The 20,951-nt window shown below is 35.8% G+C and overlaps 1 protein-coding gene across 2 annotated transcripts; it reads left to right on the top strand.

Moving 5' to 3' along the window:
- The first annotated feature begins 1,813 nt into the window (after positions 1–1,813).
- pnpla3 (patatin-like phospholipase domain containing 3) lies at positions 1,814–19,006 on the top strand. Of its 2 annotated transcripts, XM_049473136.1 has the most exons (10): positions 1,814–1,946; positions 1,993–2,226; positions 5,490–5,722; positions 6,613–6,678; positions 9,009–9,218; positions 12,450–12,510; positions 13,310–13,510; positions 14,933–15,065; positions 15,799–15,903; positions 16,514–19,006. In XM_049473136.1, exons 2-10 carry the CDS (start codon positions 2,040–2,042, stop codon positions 16,731–16,733), a joined length of 1,416 nt encoding a protein of 471 aa, XP_049329093.1. In that variant the 5' UTR covers positions 1,814–1,946; positions 1,993–2,039; the 3' UTR covers positions 16,734–19,006. The 2 variants fall into 2 exon arrangements, with proteins under 2 accessions (XP_049329093.1, XP_022527538.2); XM_022671817.2 differs by having other exon boundaries at positions 1,814–2,226.
- The last annotated feature ends 1,945 nt before the right edge of the window (positions 19,007–20,951 follow it).

Here is a 20,951-nt window from a genome sequence, read left to right as displayed (position 1 = left end):
GATGTAATTCGGTGGGGTTTCCACCAGCAGCAGCATCAGCATCAGCATCAGCAGCATCAGAGGGCGGATCCTCTCACTAATAGTGTTTCTGCACGGTTAGATAACACGAGAGCACCACCAGACCTTCAGCTGGTATCTGTTTACTGTATATCACACATACAGTACTGTGCAAAAAAAATTAGGCACTAAAGAAATTTCAACTAATCGATGGAAGCCCATTTTCGCTGTTCTGTCGAGTTATGCTACCCTGTCAAATCGTGCTACCCTAGTCTATATTTAAACGAAAAAATGCCAGAAAAAGACCCATATATAAAAATGCTTTCGGTAGGATATTTGAAAAGCCTGAATCCATATATCAGCAGACAGTTTAGAGTTATAAAGGGTGATCATAACCCATATTTTTTTCATTGCTCACTTATTATTACTTTTATTATTATCAACTGTCATTTACGCATTTGTAATACTCAGGCAGATGATGGCAATGGGTTTCCATTTGTTTAATGCACCCAAGAAGAACAGAATTACCATAAAAAAATAAAATAAAAAATGTTTCCGCGCATGTGCACTGGTGTTGAGAAGCACATTTCGATGGGTAGCACAACTCGACAGAACACCGCCACCTAAAAAAAATAAATATTAAAATAATCCAGCACATATTTTTTATTATTAGGTAAACTGCTATTTCAATATTTTGACATAATAATCATTATTCTGACATAGTAAGTCATTATTCTGACATAGCAAGTGAGATAGCATGTGATCCAAGCTGAAGAACAAAGTGTAGTTCCAGATTTCTCCTGGATGCTTTCAGCCAGCATGTGTATAACAATATGTTCAGTTCCAGCAGCAGCTCACCTGATTTACCGAATTTACCAACTTACCAAACAAGTTGTTGATATGATAAGAACTATAAATAATTCCTGCAGGTCTTTATAAAGTCTTAAAATGTCTTAAATTAAAATTCGGTCTTTTATTATATGTATTATCTTAAATTATATGTATTTTGATCTAAAAAAGGTCTTAAAAAGCATTAACTTTGACTTTTAAAATGGTTCAAGAACCCTGTAATAAACCCAGATAAGGGGAGATTAGAAGATGCTTTAAGAAAAACAGTGCTGTAAAAGTACTGCTTTTTGTAAAATTGCTGTTTGCATTTATTGCAATGCAACTGTTTTACTGTGCAGTACTGTATGGCCCTGCTTTTTCATTATCTCATCTTAACACTGACTTTATTACTAAATTTCACATATCAGACCTCTAGTTCTCTTCCCTACTGAAACTGAGACTGAAACTGAGGGTTATTACACCAAATGTTGATTTCTGAACTTTATAATTATAAACTTGTTTTCATTATTTGCATTATTTAGGGTATGAAAGCTTTGCATTTTTGTGTTTTTTTTTTCAGCCATTTCCCATTTTCTGCAAATAAATACTCTAAATGACAGTATGGAATTTGGGAGAAATGTTGTCTGTAGTTTATAGAATAAAACAACAATGTTCATTTTACTCAAACATATATCTATAAATAACAAAATCAGAGAAACTGGTTTAGAAACTGAAGTGGTCTCTGAATTTCTGCCAGAGCTGTATATAGGTGTGTGTGTTTTGAAAAACAATTCAGGATTGTTGAGGCTTTTCTATATGAAATATTTGAAGTATTTCTGCTCTGCTTATCTGTCAGTGTTCAGATAAGATTTGCACATGATGGGCGGGGCTTAAGCTGTGAGTTTCTAAAGGGGGCGTGGCTTGTGTAAGAGGAGATCTCTGCTCCGTGTTTCCAATTGGCTGCGCGGTCTCAGCCGCGATAGGCAGCAGGAAGAAAAACACAGCCAAGCGGTTTGTCTGCCCAACCGGCGGAGAAACAGCCGGACTGTAGCGGTTAACCTGCTCCATTACCCAGGTCCTGTCTGCTCCATTCCCCAGGTCCTGTCTGCTCCATTCCCCAGGTCCTGTCTGCTCCATTCCCCAGGTCCTGTCTGCTCCATTCCCCAGCTCCTACCTGTTCCATTCCCCAGCTACTGACTGCCTTTCTGCGGGAGATGTTTGACCTAAAGGGCGGCTGGAACATCTCGTTCGCCGGTTGCGGTTTTTTAGGGGTTTATCACATCGGGGTGGCGAGCTGTCTGCTGGAGCAGGCACCCTACCTCATCAAAGGAGCCAACAAGATCTTCGGAGCTTCTGCAGGAGCCCTGACTGCCTCTGTCCTCACCACCCAGGCCTGCTTAGGTACTTTCTGAACTCTATATACACTGTATTTTACTGTATCTCTACTGCTTAGGTACCTACTGAACTCCATATACACTGCATTACACTGTATCTACTATAGACCAACCATGTGGACTGCTTATGTACCTACTTAACTCTATATACACATTGCATTACACTGTATCTACTATAGACCAAACATATGGACTGCTTAGGTACCTACTGAACTCTATATACACTGTGTTTCACTGTATATTTACTGCTTAGATACCCATTGAACTCTATATACACTGCATTACACTGTATCTACTATAGACCAAACATATGGACTGCTTAGATACCCACTGAACTCTATATACACATTGCATTACACTGCATCTACTGCTTAGATACCTACTGAACTCTATATACACTGCATTTTACTGTATCTACTGCTTAGATACCTACTGAACTCTATATACACTGCATTACAGTGTATCTCTACTGCGTAGGTACCTACTGAACTCTATATACACTGCATTACACTGTATCTACTGCTTAGGTACCTACTGAACTCTATATACACTGCATTACACTGTATCTGTACTGCTTAGATACCCACTAAACTCTATATGAATTACACTATACCTACTACAGACCAAACATATGGACTGCTTAGGTACCTACTGAACTCTATATACACTGCATTACACTGTATCTACACTGCTTAGATACCCACTAAACTCTATATACACTGCATTACACTGTATCTACTATAGACCAAACATATGGACTGCTTAGGTACCTACTGAACTCCATATACACTGCATTACACTGTATCTACTATAGACCAACCATGTGGACTGCTTATGTACCTACTTAACTCTATATACACATTGCATTACACTGTATCTACTATAGACCAAACATATGGACTGCTTAGGTATCTACTGGACTCTATATACACTGCAGTTCACTGTATCTCTACTGCTTAGATACCCACTGAACTATATATACACTGCATTACACTGTATCCATACAAACTAAACACAGGAACTGCTTAAGATACATACTGAACTCTATATAGACTGCATTACACTGTATTTATACAGACTAAACATAGGGACTGTTTAGGTACCTACTGAACTCTATATAGACTGCATTACACTGTATCCTTACAGACTAAACATAGGGCCTGTTTAAGATACATACTGAACTCTATATACACTACATTACACTGTGTCTACTACAGACTAAACTTAGGGACTGCTTAGGTACCTGCTGAACTCTGTGTACACTGCATTACACTGTATCTACTGCTTAGGTACCTATTGAACTCCATATACACTGCATTACACTGTATCTACTGCTTAGGTACCTACTAAACTCTATATACACTGCATTACACTGCCTGTCAGAATACAAGATTTTTGTGCATGATATATCGTCCCAGAAATTATTGTGATAAATAAGACATATGATTATTGTCGTTTTTAGAACATCAAATGCCATGAAAATAATGACCATTGGGATAGCATGACGAAGCAATCAGCGCAAGAAAGCAAAGTCTGTTGTCTGCCTGGGGTCTCTAATCTTAATGTGGGCCAATAATAGGCTTGCCAAAAGATAAAGAGCAGAGAGTTGGCAAACTTGCATGTGTTTAATTTCCTTTTCTATTGTGAAATCAATTATTAGAAACCAGTAATGGCTTTCTAAGAAGTAGCAACATCCCAAATCAGTTATTTTACATCCCTGATCTGATAGTGATTCTTTAATACTTCAATTAAGTTCTGTACTGTTTTTTTGAGGGACTCTCTCTAAAATAATAAAATAGGTCAACTTAAATTATTTTACATGTGATGTGTTAACTAAATTGTTGCTTTGCTGGCCTGCATACGATTGTCAATGGCATTTAAACAACAGGGAGTTTGGGACCAAAATATAATATATGCTCTTTGTTTTAAAAAGGAACTTCGGCAAAAAAATGGTAGGCTGTCTGGAAAAAGACCCAAAGCCCACAATTTTGCGACTTTCCAATATTTGAGCAATTTTAACTTATCAGCACATTACAAAGCCCTTTCAGAGTAGAGGTGGGTGTGTTAAATCAATTAAACCTCTAAAAAGTGTACATACTTACTATTTTTTGGGTATAAAGAACTCCTCATTAACATGGCTTGTGACTAACACTGGGGTAGTGATAGTACTAAGCGAGGTGATGAGCTACAGCTGGTACAGTAATGATTCTCTTAGTGCAGTGGAGATGTTAACAGCATTGTAATGTTGATAAAGGAGGGGTAGCCAGTATGCTAAAAACCCTGAAAGCAATGCTGGGTGAGGCTTACACTAATAGAATAGGATTTATTGATCCCTACTTTAGTGAAACAATTAAACTAGGTGGTTTTGGCAGTGAGGATAAAGACTGCATTGTATCCTCTATAACTCTGCAGAACTACCAATGATCACCTCAATGGTACCATTAAGGAATATCTCAGTAATGTTGCATGAAAAGGTTACTGAAAATTAGAGCACAGGAACACATATACCATGTAAAAAAAAAACGTCACTGTAAAACCAATCCACTTTGAAGACTCTAAACTGCTTTGTTTAATTCTGAGAATGTTCCTCACGGCTGTGGACTGTGAATAATGTCCATTAATAAAGCCTAGATTAAATTAAATGAGGCACAGAGTAATAAAAATCAAAGGATCATTAAAAAGACCAATGCCTGATTCAATAAATAAAATAGTCCTGGATTGGCTTTGTGCTTGATTCACTGGCTCTGATCAGGACATCCCTGTTACAAAAAGCTGCTGAGGAAATCCATCCTTAGTTTATTCTCGTCTCCAGGCTTTTTTGAATGCATTTTTTGTTTTAAACTGTGTCGTAACTAATGTGAAACGAATGTGTATTTTATGTAGAAAGTGAGGAAATAAAGTCTCTGCCCACATAGGAACCGTTATATCTTAAGGGTAATATTTTCTTTGAACTTGTTTGAGCAATACAAGATGGAACACTTAGATTCCCCCTCTGGACCGTGAGCAACTGGAGCAAGAATTATTTGTCCTGTAACAGAAATATCACACTTGATTCACAGCCCAGTACACTGTGTCTAATATGTACATAGTTTGCAGTTTTGATAGCAGATTTTAAATTTGTGTAAAACTTACTTAAAATCTCCTTACCAATTTTACATGCATTTTTACTGCACCTAGTTTTTCTGCTGAGCTCAGGAGTTTCTCTTTCTCTGTATTTAGTTGTTTTTGTCTTGGTAAAGTGTGTAAGTGCTTCTTGTTGCTGTTTTGTAGAAAAGTGCTGTGAGGATGTGATCGATGTGGCTAAAGAGGCTCGGAAGCGCAACCTGGGTCCATTACACCCCACCTTCAACCTGGTGAAGGTGGTGCGCTCGGGCCTGCAGCGTGACCTACCTGAAGACGCACACATTCGTGCCTCCGGTAAACTGTTCATCTCTCTCACGCGCGTCAGTGACGGAGCGAATGTGCTGGTATCAGACTTCTCTTCTAAAGATGAGCTCATCCAGGTGAGGTTATTCAGGTCTCATCACTGTAGAAACATACTGATTGTTAGTCTCTAATAATACAGCTCTGAATAAAATTAAGAGACCACTTCAGTTTCTGAATTAGTTTCTCTGATTTTGCTTTTTATAGGTTTATGTTTGAGTAAAACGTAAAATGAACATTGTTGTTCTATTCTATAAAGTAATTCAAAATAAAAATATTGTCATTTAGAACATTTATTTACAGAAAATGAGAAATGGCTGAAATAACAAAAAAGTAGATTTATATATTTTGTCTATTTTGCTTGATTTAAAATAAATCCAAAGAATTCCACTCTTCCAATAATTTTAAGAAAATGGTTATTATGTATTCAATTAGGTTGATTTTAGAGCATTTTTCTTTCTTTCCTATTAAATCCTGACTATTTAAACCTACTCGATAACTTTGTAGTTAGCTAATCTGACTGATTAAAGAAAAATAAAGAGATCCAGGAGTAAAGGCGTAAAGTTATCCAAAAGCAGTGTGTAAGACTGGTGGAGGAGAACATGATGCCAAGATGCATGAAAACTGTGATTAAAAACCAGGGTTATTCCACCAAATATTGATTTCTGAAATCTTACAACTTTCTGAACATGAACTTAGTTTTCTTTGCATTATTTGAGGTCTGAAAGCTCTGCATCTTTTTTCTTTCATACATTTTTTATTTTCTGTAAATAAATGCTCTAAATTACAATATGGAATTTGGGAGAAATTTTGTCTGTAGTTTATAGAATAAAACCTATAAATAGAAAATAAATAGATTGCTCAGACATGACGTAATGCCATGCTGGCTGTTTTATACCCGTTTATAATATGAGTGCCACATAATGAACAGGTGATTTATCACACTCTCTTTCACTTCTGTCTTGTCTAGGCACTTATCTGTAGCTGTTTTATCCCTGTGTATTGTGGGCTGATCCCTCCTGCCTTCCGCGGAGTTGTAAGTGTCAATGTTCACTTTTTTAGAGTGAGGTCATTTCAGAGCTGAGGTCATTTAACACGCTGCATATTCTTCTTCATATCCTACTCGTCTACGTGATTCTTTAGGACGTTGATAGCAGAGTCCACGGTGCTGCTGTCTTCTGGAGAATTGAGTCACTGGGGACCACTGGACAAACGTGAACCCTAAATCAGACCATATTAACATGCCACTATGTTTTCACTGGCAGATTAGAAGGAGCTTTAGCTGCTAATCAGGATTTACGGGGTTTGTTTGTGGGTTGTTCTTCAGATTACAAGTGTAATAAATGCAGCGTAAAATGGACTAGTCAGTTTTTTGCTGACTATAACAAACTATCTCTCAGCAATACCCTAGTATTGTAGCCTTTTCTTTAGTTTGTCTGTTTCTGTACATTGTGTAATACACTCTTAGAAAGTCCTGGGACACATCCAAGCTAAAGTCTATGTCTTGGGGGAGGAGGAGTTTTTTTTTTTATTTCTTTCCTTCTTTCTTTCTTTAGCAAAAGTCATAAAACATCTGTCATCTGGCACAGATGCCAAAGAGCATTACACAATCTCCTTATTAATCAGCTACTGTAAAGGAGAATAAGATGTATCAGTTGTGTCTGGACTTTGTTTATGGCTCTTGAACTTGATGGCACTGGCATACTGACATCCCGCCAGCAGAAAGACTGATATGCCCTAATTACAATTTGCATCGATGAAATAAAAAAGAGATTTATTATTCTCTCTGCCAGAACTTAAAAGCACATTACATGATCAGGAGGGGCCCACTGAAAGAAATTAAATTAAGTTAAATGTCTTGAAGTGCCGTAGCCTTGCAGAATAAGCATGAATGAGACCCGATGGTGCGATTATGTAAGGCTGAGGGAGGGATTTTCTCATTCATATTAGTGTCAGCCAGCCCGGGCATTCACACAGCTGACCTAGATTGGAGATTGGATATTTGCACCTGGCCGCTGGGCTATCAAATGTTTTGCCCTGAGAAACGCTGCTCTGTGGCAGGATGACATGTCAGATAATCAGATTTTAGCGTAAACACATGTGGGCAGAGTGGAAAATAGCTGTTTTTACCCTTTTTATTTAGTGTAGTATATAGGGCAACTAATAACTACTAGTTTTTTCTGATAGATTAACATATCTATAGTTAGAAAAAAGTATGTTTTTTTTAACTTATTCAAAGGAGATACCTCCCTCAATTTATTGTTTGTCCAAGAAAATAGTTTTTTTTTTTAAATTAAAGTTTGTAGTTATTATAACTCATAAAACAATTGTAAGGAGGAAGACAAAGATATGAAATCAGTTTTGACTTGATGTATGTAAAACAGACAATATACACGTGTGATAAACTAATGACTCCAGCAGATCTAAATAAAACAGCCTAACTAAAGGGAGAGAGCCAGAAGGTAACATAGACACGGAGGCACCCTGAAATACCAGCATCCACCCACTCCACCCTCCACAAACCAGTGACTGGCGAACAACAGCACCAACATCTCAGTTTTCCACCATTTTAGTATTCTAGGGGCCCTATTTTAGCGACCTATAGGCAAACCATCAACCGTGCACCACACACCATGGGAACATTACACCTTGTGGGCTCGAAAAGCACAAAGATATTTACTAATTCTCTTAATAAACATGGGTGTTTTTTTTTTTTTTTTTTGGGCGTAATGTTCAATAAACCAAACAGTGTGTCTCTTGCCATTCCCTTTAAGAGCCAGGTGTGCTCTGACTTTGGAGGATTGGTTTTGAAATCACTCACAAACCTGCACGAGTGATCACATATAGGGGGTTGTAGTGGACAATAGCAACAGCATCTCATTTTTACCATAAATTCCTATGTCCACAAACTCCTTAATCTGCAGTTTTATCTAAGGGAAAGCATTAATTACCAAAAGCTAAACAAAACAAATCAGTCTTTAGTCCTTTTAGACCTAAAATAGTACTATAGAACATCTGTCTGATTTTCTTCAAGACCAATATCATTACTTTCATAACAAAGTGGTGTGTTGAAAAATGTATGATGTTTTAAGTGAAACTATTAGCTACTTCTTAAACATAATTTACCCTTTAACCCCTTAACAGGCAAGGATTGTTGTCAATTGTCTGCCAGACATTACACCACTAAATCTTGAGTATTTCTATTCAAGCATTATATAAAAAACTTCCATGTTTGATAAGAAACATTACTGACAATTATTTTACTGCAGAAAAAAAGGGTTTTGTATCACCTACACTTGTAGCCTGTATACGGCACAAGACTAATTAGGGGGTTTTAACAGAATTTCTCTCTCTCTCTCTCTGCAGAGGTATGTGGACGGTGGGATGAGTGATAATATGCCCCAGTCAGAGTTTAAGAACACCATCACCATTTCTCCTTTCTCTGGAGAGAACGACATCTGTCCCAAAGATAACTCCAGCAGCTTCCATGAGCTGCGGGTCACCAACACCAGCATTCAGGTCAACTGGGGAAACGTGTACAGGCTCAGCAAGGCCCTCTTCCCTCCAGAGCCCAAGGTAAGAGCACTGGAGGAGCTGCCCTGCTGTTGTCGTGCCTCCTTTTCCTTCGCCCATCACGTGCACGTGTGAGCAGCGCAGTTCTGACAGCATTCCAATTACATAAATCTGATCAGAGTACACACGCGTAGGGTCCTGACCTAAAGTAGCTCAGAACACTGGTGGTTCTATGGGCGGGGCCACCAGGGCATTGGGCCCAGCTGAAATCTGATTGGTCCTCTGAATTCCCTCTGTTCTGTCACATTTTGCCATTGTACACTAAAATGCAGGTAAAATTGGTAAGGAGATTTTTATGTTAAGTTAACTTTGTGAATTTACACTAAGTATAAAATCTGCTGTCAAAATCTGCAGATTAAATACATATAGAAGCAAATGAGAGATTCTATAAACAAAAGACAAATGCAAAAAAATAGCTTTTCCTTTTGGTATTTAAAATTTTTTATTAAAATTTGATTTTATTTTTAGTGTAAAACTCTAGATACAAAATTGACTCCTTAATAAAAAAAAAATCTCTTTAATAATTTTGCATGCTTTTTTTGTACTGTACATGGACAATAGCTTTTACTGTGTAAGATTCTTAAGGTAACTTTTTTGGGTTTGGACTAGGGCTGTCGTATCGTATCATATGCAATAATATTGCCATAATTTTGAATATTGTGAATACCCCTAATTATCACATCAGCACACAAAAGAGACAAAAGAGAGCAAAAAAATATAGAAAACAGAACAATAAAAATATATAATAAATGTAGGGGTAGGCAATATGGCCCTAATGTAATATCCAGATATTTCATAGTATAAAACACTGAATTAAAAAAAGATTATTATTGCATATATGATATGATATGGCACACCCCTAACTGAGATATTAAAAATTATAAGAATTTTATCAGATTTGGAACAGAAGTCAATGATCCAGAATGTTATAATACTAATAATACTAATAATGCACTTCAAATGTTTCAATAAATCCAGGATTAAAGTAAAATAAATGATACTGGACAGATATAATCTGTCTGTAGTAGATATATAATGGGAAATGAGAACAGTGTGAAACAGCAAAAAAATAGTACCCTGATGTGTGGTATAATATAGTTTATGAAATTAAATAACGTTGGTGATATTATTAAGTATGATACGATATGGCACACCCCTAAATTAAAGAATATAATAAATTGTCACCTCATCTCCTAGCTCTTTCCTGCTCATCTTAACTGTTCAGGTCTCAGCTGATCTTTAGTATTAGTTAGGTAGTGTCTTTTTACACACTGTTGCTAAGCACCTTATCATGAACACTTTACATATACTCCTTCATGTTTTTATCTTATCAGCCAGCAGTTCAATGCATAAATCCTGCAGATATGGAACAGCAGCTCCGGCCAATGTTCACATCAATAATCTTAATGGAGAAAAAAAAACCTGATCAGTGATTTTGAGCCAGAGAGACAGGTCTGAGTATTTGCATCTGTTGATGTCCTGGGATTTTTCACACAACAGTTTCTTAGAGAAAATTGTGAAATAAAGAACAATAGATAGTGTCTGCATGGTGTCAGCAGTCTAGGCTGGTGGAGGTGGTGTAATGGAGGAAGAATTTTATTTTCTTAGCACAGAGAGTTCAGTGTTCTTCAGTGGCATTCCCTGTCACCAGATCTGAACCCAAAATAAGACCTTTGGGATTTGGTAGAACAGAAGATTCCCAGCATAAAAGTTCTTCGGAGAAATTACGTCAGCATGTACCAGAAGCTCATAGTTTCCAACATCAGAAAACACCACCCTCTACAGTATTAATATAGTCTTTTTAATAAAGTGCTGTGTGAGTCACCAGCACATTGGAATAAAGAATACTTTACAAAAAATAAAAATAAATAACTAAATAACATGCTTTTTATTAGTTTATTAGCTAATATTAGTTAAGTTATTAATTATTTTCACAGTGTTTATGTGTAGCTCCACCCCCTCATTATCTGTTCCCAGATGTTTCCTCTTTCCTGTTCCCTTCATGTGTATTTAAGCCCCTGTGTTTTCAGTTTTAGGTTGTCTAGTCTTGTGCTATTTCTTTGTTTTCTGTTTTGTTAGTTTACTCTTTTTTACTTTGTTAGTTTTGGGTTTAGGTTGATTTGTTGTTTGTTTTCTTGTAAATAAATTACCCTGTGTTTACATCTGTCCCACTTCCTCCCTGCTGCAAGTCCTGAAAACTTCCCATTTTTTTACTTAATTTTTTTCCCCAATTTACAAGGCCAATTACCCAACCCCAGGGTTGCCAGGTCCAATAAAAATACCCAGCCCAATGTCAGTCTAAAACCTGCCTTTCAGAAGCTTAAACTAGCCCAAAATATATGTCTTGTCACAAGTTTGAAGCAAATGTCACTTATTTTGTTTATAAGGGATTTATTATCAGTATTGCCATTTAGCTTAAAGTAATTAACAATAAACAATATTGTAAAATTAGAGTTTTATTACTTTTATAACAGTTTTTATCCATTTATATTTATATTTTGTTTTAAAACGTACCCCTAATTTTTTACCAGCGATATTTTTTTTTTTACCAAACTCCCCCTTTCACTAGTGATGCTCCAACACCAGGATGGTGAAGACTAGCACATACCTCCTCAGATACATGTAAAGTCAGACGCCGCCTCTTTTCCAACTGCTGCTGATGCAGCATTACCGAGTAGCATCACAGCACAGTCGGAAGAAAAGCACAGCGATTTAGTTTCAATATATCAGCTAACAGATGCCTTGTGCTGATCGACATCACCCTAGGAATGATGAGAGGAAAGAGCGCCATCCAATGTACCCACCCAGAAAAAGCAAGATCAATTGTGCTCTCTCAGGGCTCCGGCAGTTGATGGTAAGCTGCATGACTGGGATTCGAACCAGTGATCTTCTGATCGTGGTGGCAGCGCTAAGCTCCCTGGACTCACAATAAGCTTGATGAGTTATATTTAAGGAAGCATAGGTGGTTCCAGAGGTCCATTAATTTCAAAGAAAGGTTTACTGCAAAGCAAGAGATTATCAGTGGCAAAGGACTTTAATATAAAATACACAATATTAGTCTTTAAATAATGTGTTTAAACCCTTTTACATGTACTAGCTTACTTATTCCTTGTGTGAACAATCTGGTCAATTTCCTTCTTGTGTAGTTGATAATAATGTGTGTTCTTATATTCAGTAAATGTGTATATGTGATTGTATGTAATGGTGAAGTGTTTTCTGTTGTACGTGTGACAGGTATTGGCTGAGATGTGTCAGAGCGGGTACAGAGATGCCTTCAGGTTCCTCAAAACCAACAGTGAGTTCTCTTTTGTTTTCTTAAAAAGGAAACTTTTTATATATTGTAAACAGCAATGTGGGTTATTAAAATGTATACTTAAAGTTGTTAAGGCTGATTTTAGTTTAGTTTATATACAGAGTTTCTTTGATTTTCCCAAATTGAAAACCTCTACAATATAACCAAGAGAAAGATGGATGATCACAAGCCATCAAACCAAACTGAAATGCTTGAATGTTTGCTTCAGGAGTAAAGGCATACAGTTATCCAAAAGCAGTGTGTAAAACTGGTGGAGGAGAACATGACAAGATTCATTTTTAAAATCTGTGATTAAAAACCAGGGTTATTCAACCAAATATTGATTTCTGAACTCTTAAAACTTGAACTATGAATATGAACGTGTTTTCTTCCCATTATTTTCGGTCTTAAAGCTCTGCATCTTTTTTATTATTTCAGCCATTTCTCATTTTCTGCAAATAAATGCTCTAAATGACAATATTTTTATTTGGAATTTGGAAGAAATGTTGTCTGTAGTTTATAAAAAAAATCAACACTGTTCATTTTACTCAAACACAAACCTATAAATAGCAAAATCAGATAAACTTATTCAAAAACTAAAGTGGTCTCTTAACTTTTGTTAAGAGTTGTATAATTGCACTAATGTCAGCACTACTTTTTTCTGTTCCTATTCATTAAAGGAAATGTAATAAAACTAATCTGCCGCAATCAAAGCTAAAGGCGGTCCAACCAAATATTGCAGTGTATAAATCATATTAAACACATCTTATCACCTCAATGATTTCTAATTTGTGACCCTCAGATCTGCTGGGAACTGCGTGCCCAACCACAGACCTGGTCCTGATGCAGGACACGCCCACCTGCTGCTGCACCAGTATAAAAAACACTGACGTCTCAGAATCCACAAAGAACTGGCTACTGCGGAGACTCCGCCTCCTGAGAACACACCACTGGTGGCTGGATGAGCAGCTTGTTAATAACCTTCCCACACCCATTAAAAAAGGTAGATTTATGGTTTCCAAGGTAGATTATTTTGTAATTGATTACTTTAGATTTCACATAAAGCAGTGAATTAGTAAAATGTAAAATATTTATTAAGGTAATTAAGAATAACAAGAAGCTTAGTGTAGGAATCATGTAGTAACTTAAAAGTGTTAAACAAACCAAAATACTCTTCTTACTAACTTATGCTGTACAACAGAGCTAACTCTCGCTCTTCCTTTCCTGGAGCGGTCCTGATGAGTGCCAGTTCCATCAGCATAACATTTTTGATGGTCTTTACGATGACTGCACTTGAGGACGCTTTTAAAGTTCTTGAAACATTTCTGATTGGCCAACCAAGTCATTTTTTCTTTACTTAGTTGAGTATTTTTTGCCATAATCAGGATTAGATAAATACTCAAATAGCACTATTCATTGTATACCTGTAACTCTACCTCTTCACTACTTTACTTTAACTGATGCTCTCAAACACTTTATTAAGAGACAAGAAATTCAAGTAATTAACTCTTGACGAGTTCAGCACAGCTGTTAACTGAAAGTCTGGATTCCAGGTGGCTCTACAAAGATCTTTGAGTTGAATCAACTTATAAATACTGAGTTTAGTCTGTTGCCATTGGCAGCTTCTTTTTCATTGGCTTCTGGCACAATCTGTTCGCATACTGGGTGTGTCCAACAGTTTCTGACTAACACTCACCATCAGTGTATAGTGATTCCCCCGGGCTACCTTAAGTAAACTTGTATATCATATATTGTGATTAACTGCTTGGCCTTTGTGTTGTAGGCTGTAAGAACAAGCATCATTTTCTGAGATGCAGTAACTACAGTAACTGTGTTGGCTGTGCTCTCAGTACTGTTCACTCTATAGAATTTTCTTTTTTTATCTATTTTTATATGAATACTTACAAAAAAAAGACAAATGAAATCCAAGAGAAGACTAAATACAAATCTAAAAATTCTATTTACCAGATTAATCAGTTTCAAAGTGATAATATAACCAAAAATAATATACTATCATATGTTTTGTGTTTTGGTTAAGGTGGTGAAAATATATTAATTATCTAATTCTTACTAAAATCAGTGTAGTATATAGTACTTTAGATGATACGTTTTGTACATAAAATATATAATTTAATATATATTTTGTACATAAAAAATATAATTTAAATCCTATAAGGATTTTACAGTGCAGAGATGTGCAAATCTGTCATCCAAGCAAGAGGTTCTACTTTGTAGAATCGTATTCTGGTTCATTTGATACTTTTTTGTTTAGATCGAAATAAATCCAGATGTTTTTCTTCATACTTTTGATGACTTTAGTATTAATCTACAATGCAGACATTTTTTTACTAATAAAAAAAAACAAGCTTTTAAGTGTTACTGTCCATGCTGTGGTGTAATCTGTGTTATCTGTGTGTGTTTGTAGTGTTCTGTGAAGCATGTAGAGAGAAGCAGGGCCTGTTTTCTCAGATCACTGATCTGTTGCCAGTACGCGTGGCCTCGTACCTGCTAATGCCCTGCACTCTTCCAGTGGAGTCTGCGTACTCTGTGGTTCAGAGGTATCTGCTCCTTCTTTCTCTCTTATATTCACCTCAACATATTTACTCACTGATATATTACACTGAACCCTCACACGTTCCTCCTCACTAATCCACCTGCTGTTTTGTACAGTGTCGCCACCTGGTGACGACGTATCTCTCTATTCATACACATTATTAGCATTACAGTGCAGCATTACATACATAGCACTACACAGCAATCCATCTGTTTGATGTTTAGTCAAAATAGCTATTACAATTATTTTTTATTTGTTTTTCTGTAATGTTTTATTGGCTTTAATGAAATTGCAATGCTATTTTTATGTTTGAGTGAAATAAACAATGTTGTTTTATTCTATAAACTACAAACTACATTTCTCCCAAATTCCAAATAAAAATATTATCATGCATGCAAATGAGAAATGTCTGAAATAACAAAAAGATATAGAGCCTTCAGACCTCAAATAATGCAAAGAAAAAAGGTTCATATTCATAAAGTTTTAAGAGTTCAGAAATCAGTATTTGGTGGAATAACCCTGTTTTTTAATCACAGTTTTTATGCATCTTTGCATCATGTTCTCCTCCACCAGTCTTACACACTGCTTTTGAGTAACTTTATGCTGCTTTACTCCTGGTGCAAGAATTCAATTCCTCTTGATTACATTACAGATGTTTTTGATTTGGTTAAATCAAAGAAACTCATACTTTTTTAAGGTTTAGCCATTTTTGGATTTACACAAGTCATTCTTTGCAGGTTTATGGAGTGGATTCCAGAAATGCCGACAGACGCACGCTGTCTTTACAAGGTGGTAGGAAGTGTTTACCGACACTCGTGGAAAAATGCTCCAAAATCGGGAAGGTAAGAATTAAAACTTGTCCTGAGAACTATCATTAACACAAACAATGAAATATTAAATAAAATCATTCCTAAAATCCCCATCCAGATAAATCTCTCCATACAGATAGAGTGAATCTGATTGTGATTGATGGATGTAGAGAAGTATAAACATATACCATTCCGACTCCCTATTGGTTTATACTGTGATTCATCACACCTGCACGCCTGCTTTAAAGTTTAATGTATTTACATTGTAGCTACTAAAATACATTCATTTTTATATATGGGAACATATATACAGCTGAAACAGACAGAGAGCCTAATGCATCCCTAATTTAACCTTATAGTCATTATGGCTTTTAGAAAAATGTGTTTTAGGGAGGGGATAGGGTAGTGCACTATAAGACTCTGTGGGCGTGGCCTAAGCTTTTGTCCTTAATGGCTTTATTTTTTCCTCTTACATTACTTTTATTTTTATACTTCAGTAGTAGTTTTGAAACCAGTACTTTTTTTTAACACTTTTACTTCATACTTCAACTTCTATATAAGTATTTTAAACCCTAGTATCTATACTTCTACCTACAGAGTAATGAATGAATACTTTTAACACCTTTGTTTTTTTATGGTACAGTGGAATTCCTGTGAGACGGTGTGTGAGTGGGCCGCCTGCATTATCCATGAAGCCACCTACATTGGAGCATGAAGGATTCCTGCCATTTTCAGCCATTGATCTCCATCGTTTAAACTGGGATTTACCAAACACCCCTGAGGAGCCTCTGACTCCTGACACATCCAGCCCCACCCATAAAGAGATCTGCTTTTTTGTTGACTCAGAGGACGACTCTGAATGAACTCTGAACTCTGTGCAGGGACATGAATGGACAATCTTTACCAAAGTACCAAAGACACATGTTTTCTATTTCTTTATGTACTGTAAGTAACATAAGCTAACATAGGGCTACCTTCACATTAGAAGTCTGAAAAAAAAAAAACAGTATTGGTTCTCCATTAGGGGTGGGCAAACATTATTTCAAGAATACACTACTGCAACAAAATGAAAATTAAATTGTATTATTGCATACAATATGATATGGCACACCCCTAACTGAGATTTAAAAAAAATACACAAATTTGATCAGATATGTAACAGAAGTCAATGATCCAGAATGTCATGATACTAATAATAATAATGCACTCCAAATATCTCCATATATCCAGGATTAAAGTAAAATAAATGATACTGGACAGATATAATCTGTCTCTAGTAGATATATAATGGGAAATGAGAACAGTGTGAATTTTTCTTTTGCTAAAAACAGCAAAAAAGTAGTACCCTGATGTGATAATTAGGGTTGGGTGATATGGCACCATATTTCAGAGTATAATATTGTTCACAATTCAGAAATTTTGGTGATATTATTGCGTACGATACGATATGGCACACCCCTATACACCATCATAAATCTAAGGGCCATGTCCACACAGCCCTGGAAATGTCAGATCTGGGTCACATTAAGGCAAAAAAATCAGATTTACATAAATTATTTCAGCCTGGTAATGTGAACGTAGCCTATGTTCCCAAGTGTCCTTAAAAAAAACAATAAATAAAACTTGATATTGATATTAAAGCTTTAAAAAGCAATAAAGGTGCCATAGAATGGATGTTTTATTTGTTAATCGTTCAGTGATGTCTACATAGAATATGCAGCTCTGGAAAAAATTAAGAGGCGACTTCAGTTTCTGAATCAGTTTCTCTGATTATGCTATTTATAGTTTTATGTTTGAGTAAAATGAACATTGTTGTTTTATTTTATAAACTACAGACAACATTTCTCCCAAATTCCAAATAAAAATATTGTCATTTAGAGCATTTATTTGCAGAAAATGAGAAATGGCTGAAACAACAAAAAATTTGGTGGAATAATTCTGGTTTTTAATCAGTTTTGATGCATCTTGGAATCATGTTCTCCTCCACCAGTCTTACACACTGCTTTTGGATAACTTTATGCTGCTTTACTCCCAGTGCAAAAAATCAAGCAGTTCAGTTTGGTTTGATGGCTTGTGATCATCCATCTTCCTCTTGATTATATTCCAGAGGTTTTCAATTTGGTAAAATCAAAGAAACTCATCGTTTTTAAATGATCTCTTATTTTTTTCCAGAACTGTATGTATTTTCAGATGTGCTTTTACCTGCCCATTTACCACACTATGAGTTGTGAGGTCTTGTATAATTTAATGAACTCTGCTCTGATTAACTGGTTTACAGCAAGATGCTAAAATGGTTCACAGAATCAACATTTCAAAATAAACCTTTTTTGTGATTATTGTTTAAATAATAATACTAATCAGAACAATTCCTATAGAGCTCCACAGCACTGCTTTAACAGGGGCAATATTTATGCTCACCAATGTTACTGACTCACATCCTGACCATTATTGAAATGTGACTACAAAATAATGGCTAAAAGTATCAGCAAAGAATATTTTGTGCATAAATGTCATATTGTGTACTTTTATGCAAAAAATCTGCTTTTTTTTGGTGTTCGTTTTCGATTTTGTTGCTCTGATGTTTTGTTCTTCAATAGCAATATTGAACTATGTACATTTTAGAGATGTAAATGTTAATGATGTTCTGCAATAGTTTTTTTCCAAAAAGATTTTGGAATTGCCTTGTTTTTACCATCGTGTTTTGGTTTACAAAATATGCTTTAAAAAAAAATCATTGTCTATGGTTCTTAGTATTTTAATTCCACATACACATTTAGTTCCAGTTTTCCATTCTATGGCACTTTAAAAGTACATAATGTATGTTATATGTATGAAATGTTACATCATGTTACTAACTACAACATACTGTATATTAGAACACATTTATTTAATAACCCATACATTCTTCCTCATTATCTGAATAGTCTTAATTGTCATTTTTAAATTAGGATCTTAAAGGTACTACTAAGTTATTAACTATTGAAAATGCTCATGTGCAGGGAGAATATTGCAATATTTTGACAATCTACTTCTGGTTGTGCGTTTATTTCAGTGATGCCTGAAGTTGTGAATTATTTGGTTTTAAATTAAAACTAATTTTTAAAAAAAGTGCATTAAAACAATTTTTACAATACAATATAGATTTCTGTGTTTTTTTTACTTTCTGCTGATTCTGTGGTTTTAATATTGGTCATAACCCCAATTAAGCTTATTAATATATTTACATTGTACTAAAATACATTAGCTTAGTGCATCCCAACATTAGCATTTTTATATAACATTATGGTTTTAAGGAAAGAATGTATGTTCACAGATTTTTACACCTTTTTTCTGAATTATTATTCTCATTAGCAGAGGATCATTAAAGTATTTAAACAGGTAAAAACTCTATCAGTATGGTGATGTTAAACAGTGTAACCTCTGTGTTAGAGCTTTTAAACAATAGATAAGAGAAAGTGAGCTTTAGCTGCTCAGGGGTTTTAATTATGGTCATTAGTTTGTAATAATTGCAGCACACCTGATCCAAATAAACAACTAAATAATCAACTGTCTGCTCTGGCTGAGGCGAGTAATACAGCAGGAAAACTAGCAGGACAGAGCTAACCAAAGAGCCATAGTCTAAAACACTTAATGTAAAAATACTTAATGTGGGTTTTTTTCTCATAAAACCTATTTTAAGGACAAATCTTAATGTGGTTTAATGAACTAAAACAACGAGCCAGAAAAAATGGCGTCTAATTAACGTAATAAACCACCAAACATCTCTAATTTTTTTCACTGTGTAATAAAGATTGTAAATGGTAAAACGTGTTACAGCATTAAAAGCTGGTTCTGGTGTAACTGATTTTGCTTAATTGCTCCATATGAACGCATTTATTTTGGACTCAGGCCCCGTCCACACGAAGCCGGGTATTTTTAAAAACGGAGGGTTTTTGTCTCAGTTTTTAAAAATATTTGTCCACACGAAAGCGCTGAAATAAACAGGGATTCTCTAGACATTTTTGGACGTTTTATCGTCACTCCTCAGCAACAACTACTTAATTTTCAAAATTGTCCCACCAATTATTTTTACTGTTCGTGGCAAGGTGTGTACCTCCGGTCAGGAGGATCAAATTTTAGTAACGTTACGTCCATCAAATTAAGCTATGAACATGTAATTAATCCACACATTGCAGAGAGAACAGAAGCAATGATCCACACCTGATCCAACTAATCAACTAACAACTAACTATCTGCCCTTGCTCAGGCGAGATGAGTGATACAGCAGGACAAAGTTACTCCAAAACCACAGAGCTCACCAAAAGAGCCATAGTCTAAAATACTGTAGAAAAGCTGTCTCTTAGCCTTTCTGTTGCATGTTTGTTGATCCAAGGAGTTCAGACGACACAGAGATTGAGAGTGAACAAGTAAGATTTATTTTCAGAATTCTGGGAAGAACATTTACAGGCATGCATCCAAGTGTAAGCTAGAAATCGCCCCAAGTTCTTCTGACCCTCGTGCTTCTTCTGACTCCAATTATATACCCCTTTCTGACGTATCTCGGTTGCTGGGCAAGAATGAATAATGAAGATTTATTTTATGCTTATTCTTCCAAATATGGTATCGTTATGCATATGTTTTTAGTTTTAATTAGCCCTTCTCGGAACCCATGAAATGTATTCATTGACCTTTGTCCAGTAAGCCTTCTGGGGAATCGTGGGTTGCTAAAAACACTGCTCGGGAAGTTTCACTTCCCCTTCAGTAGCGGGACAAGGTTCTATTATTGATTATTGATTTTCCCCTGCTCGGTAGCCAGGGAAGACTCACTTCCCCTTTTAGACAGGCTTCGGCTAATTAACATTCACATTCTCTCTTGATCATGCTTTTTACATTTCTAGTAGCCAAGTTCGTACTCTCTGTTGATAATGGTTTTGCTACATCTACCGTAAGATTAGTTAGTTAATATATCTTAAACAAAGCTTGAAGCAGTATGTATAATCTTTGCAGAGCAATCTTTTTAATGTAAGGTTACAAAATGTACTTTATTCAATCCAACTGTCCCATGCTTGACCACAGGAGCAAAAGAGGAACCCTGTAGTCTG

Source organism: Astyanax mexicanus, chromosome 2 (genome assembly GCF_023375975.1).
Source record: "Astyanax mexicanus isolate ESR-SI-001 chromosome 2, AstMex3_surface, whole genome shotgun sequence".
Lineage (NCBI taxonomy): Eukaryota > Metazoa > Chordata > Actinopteri > Characiformes > Acestrorhamphidae > Astyanax > Astyanax mexicanus.
This window is presented reverse-complemented; position numbering and strand designations above follow the sequence as displayed.

Bases quoted from the DNA above. Each gene is read 5' to 3' on its own strand.
- pnpla3 (XM_049473136.1), top strand. From the start codon at position 2,040: ATGTTTGACCTAAAGGGCGGCTGGAACATCTCGTTCGCCGGTTGCGGT. The intron at 2,227-5,489 runs GTACTTTCTGAA...GCTGTTTTGTAG, and splicing joins CACCACCCAGGCCTGCTTAG to AAAAGTGCTGTGAGGATGTG. The intron at 6,679-9,008 runs GTAAGTGTCAAT...CTCTCTCTGCAG, and splicing joins CTCCTGCCTTCCGCGGAGTT to AGGTATGTGGACGGTGGGAT.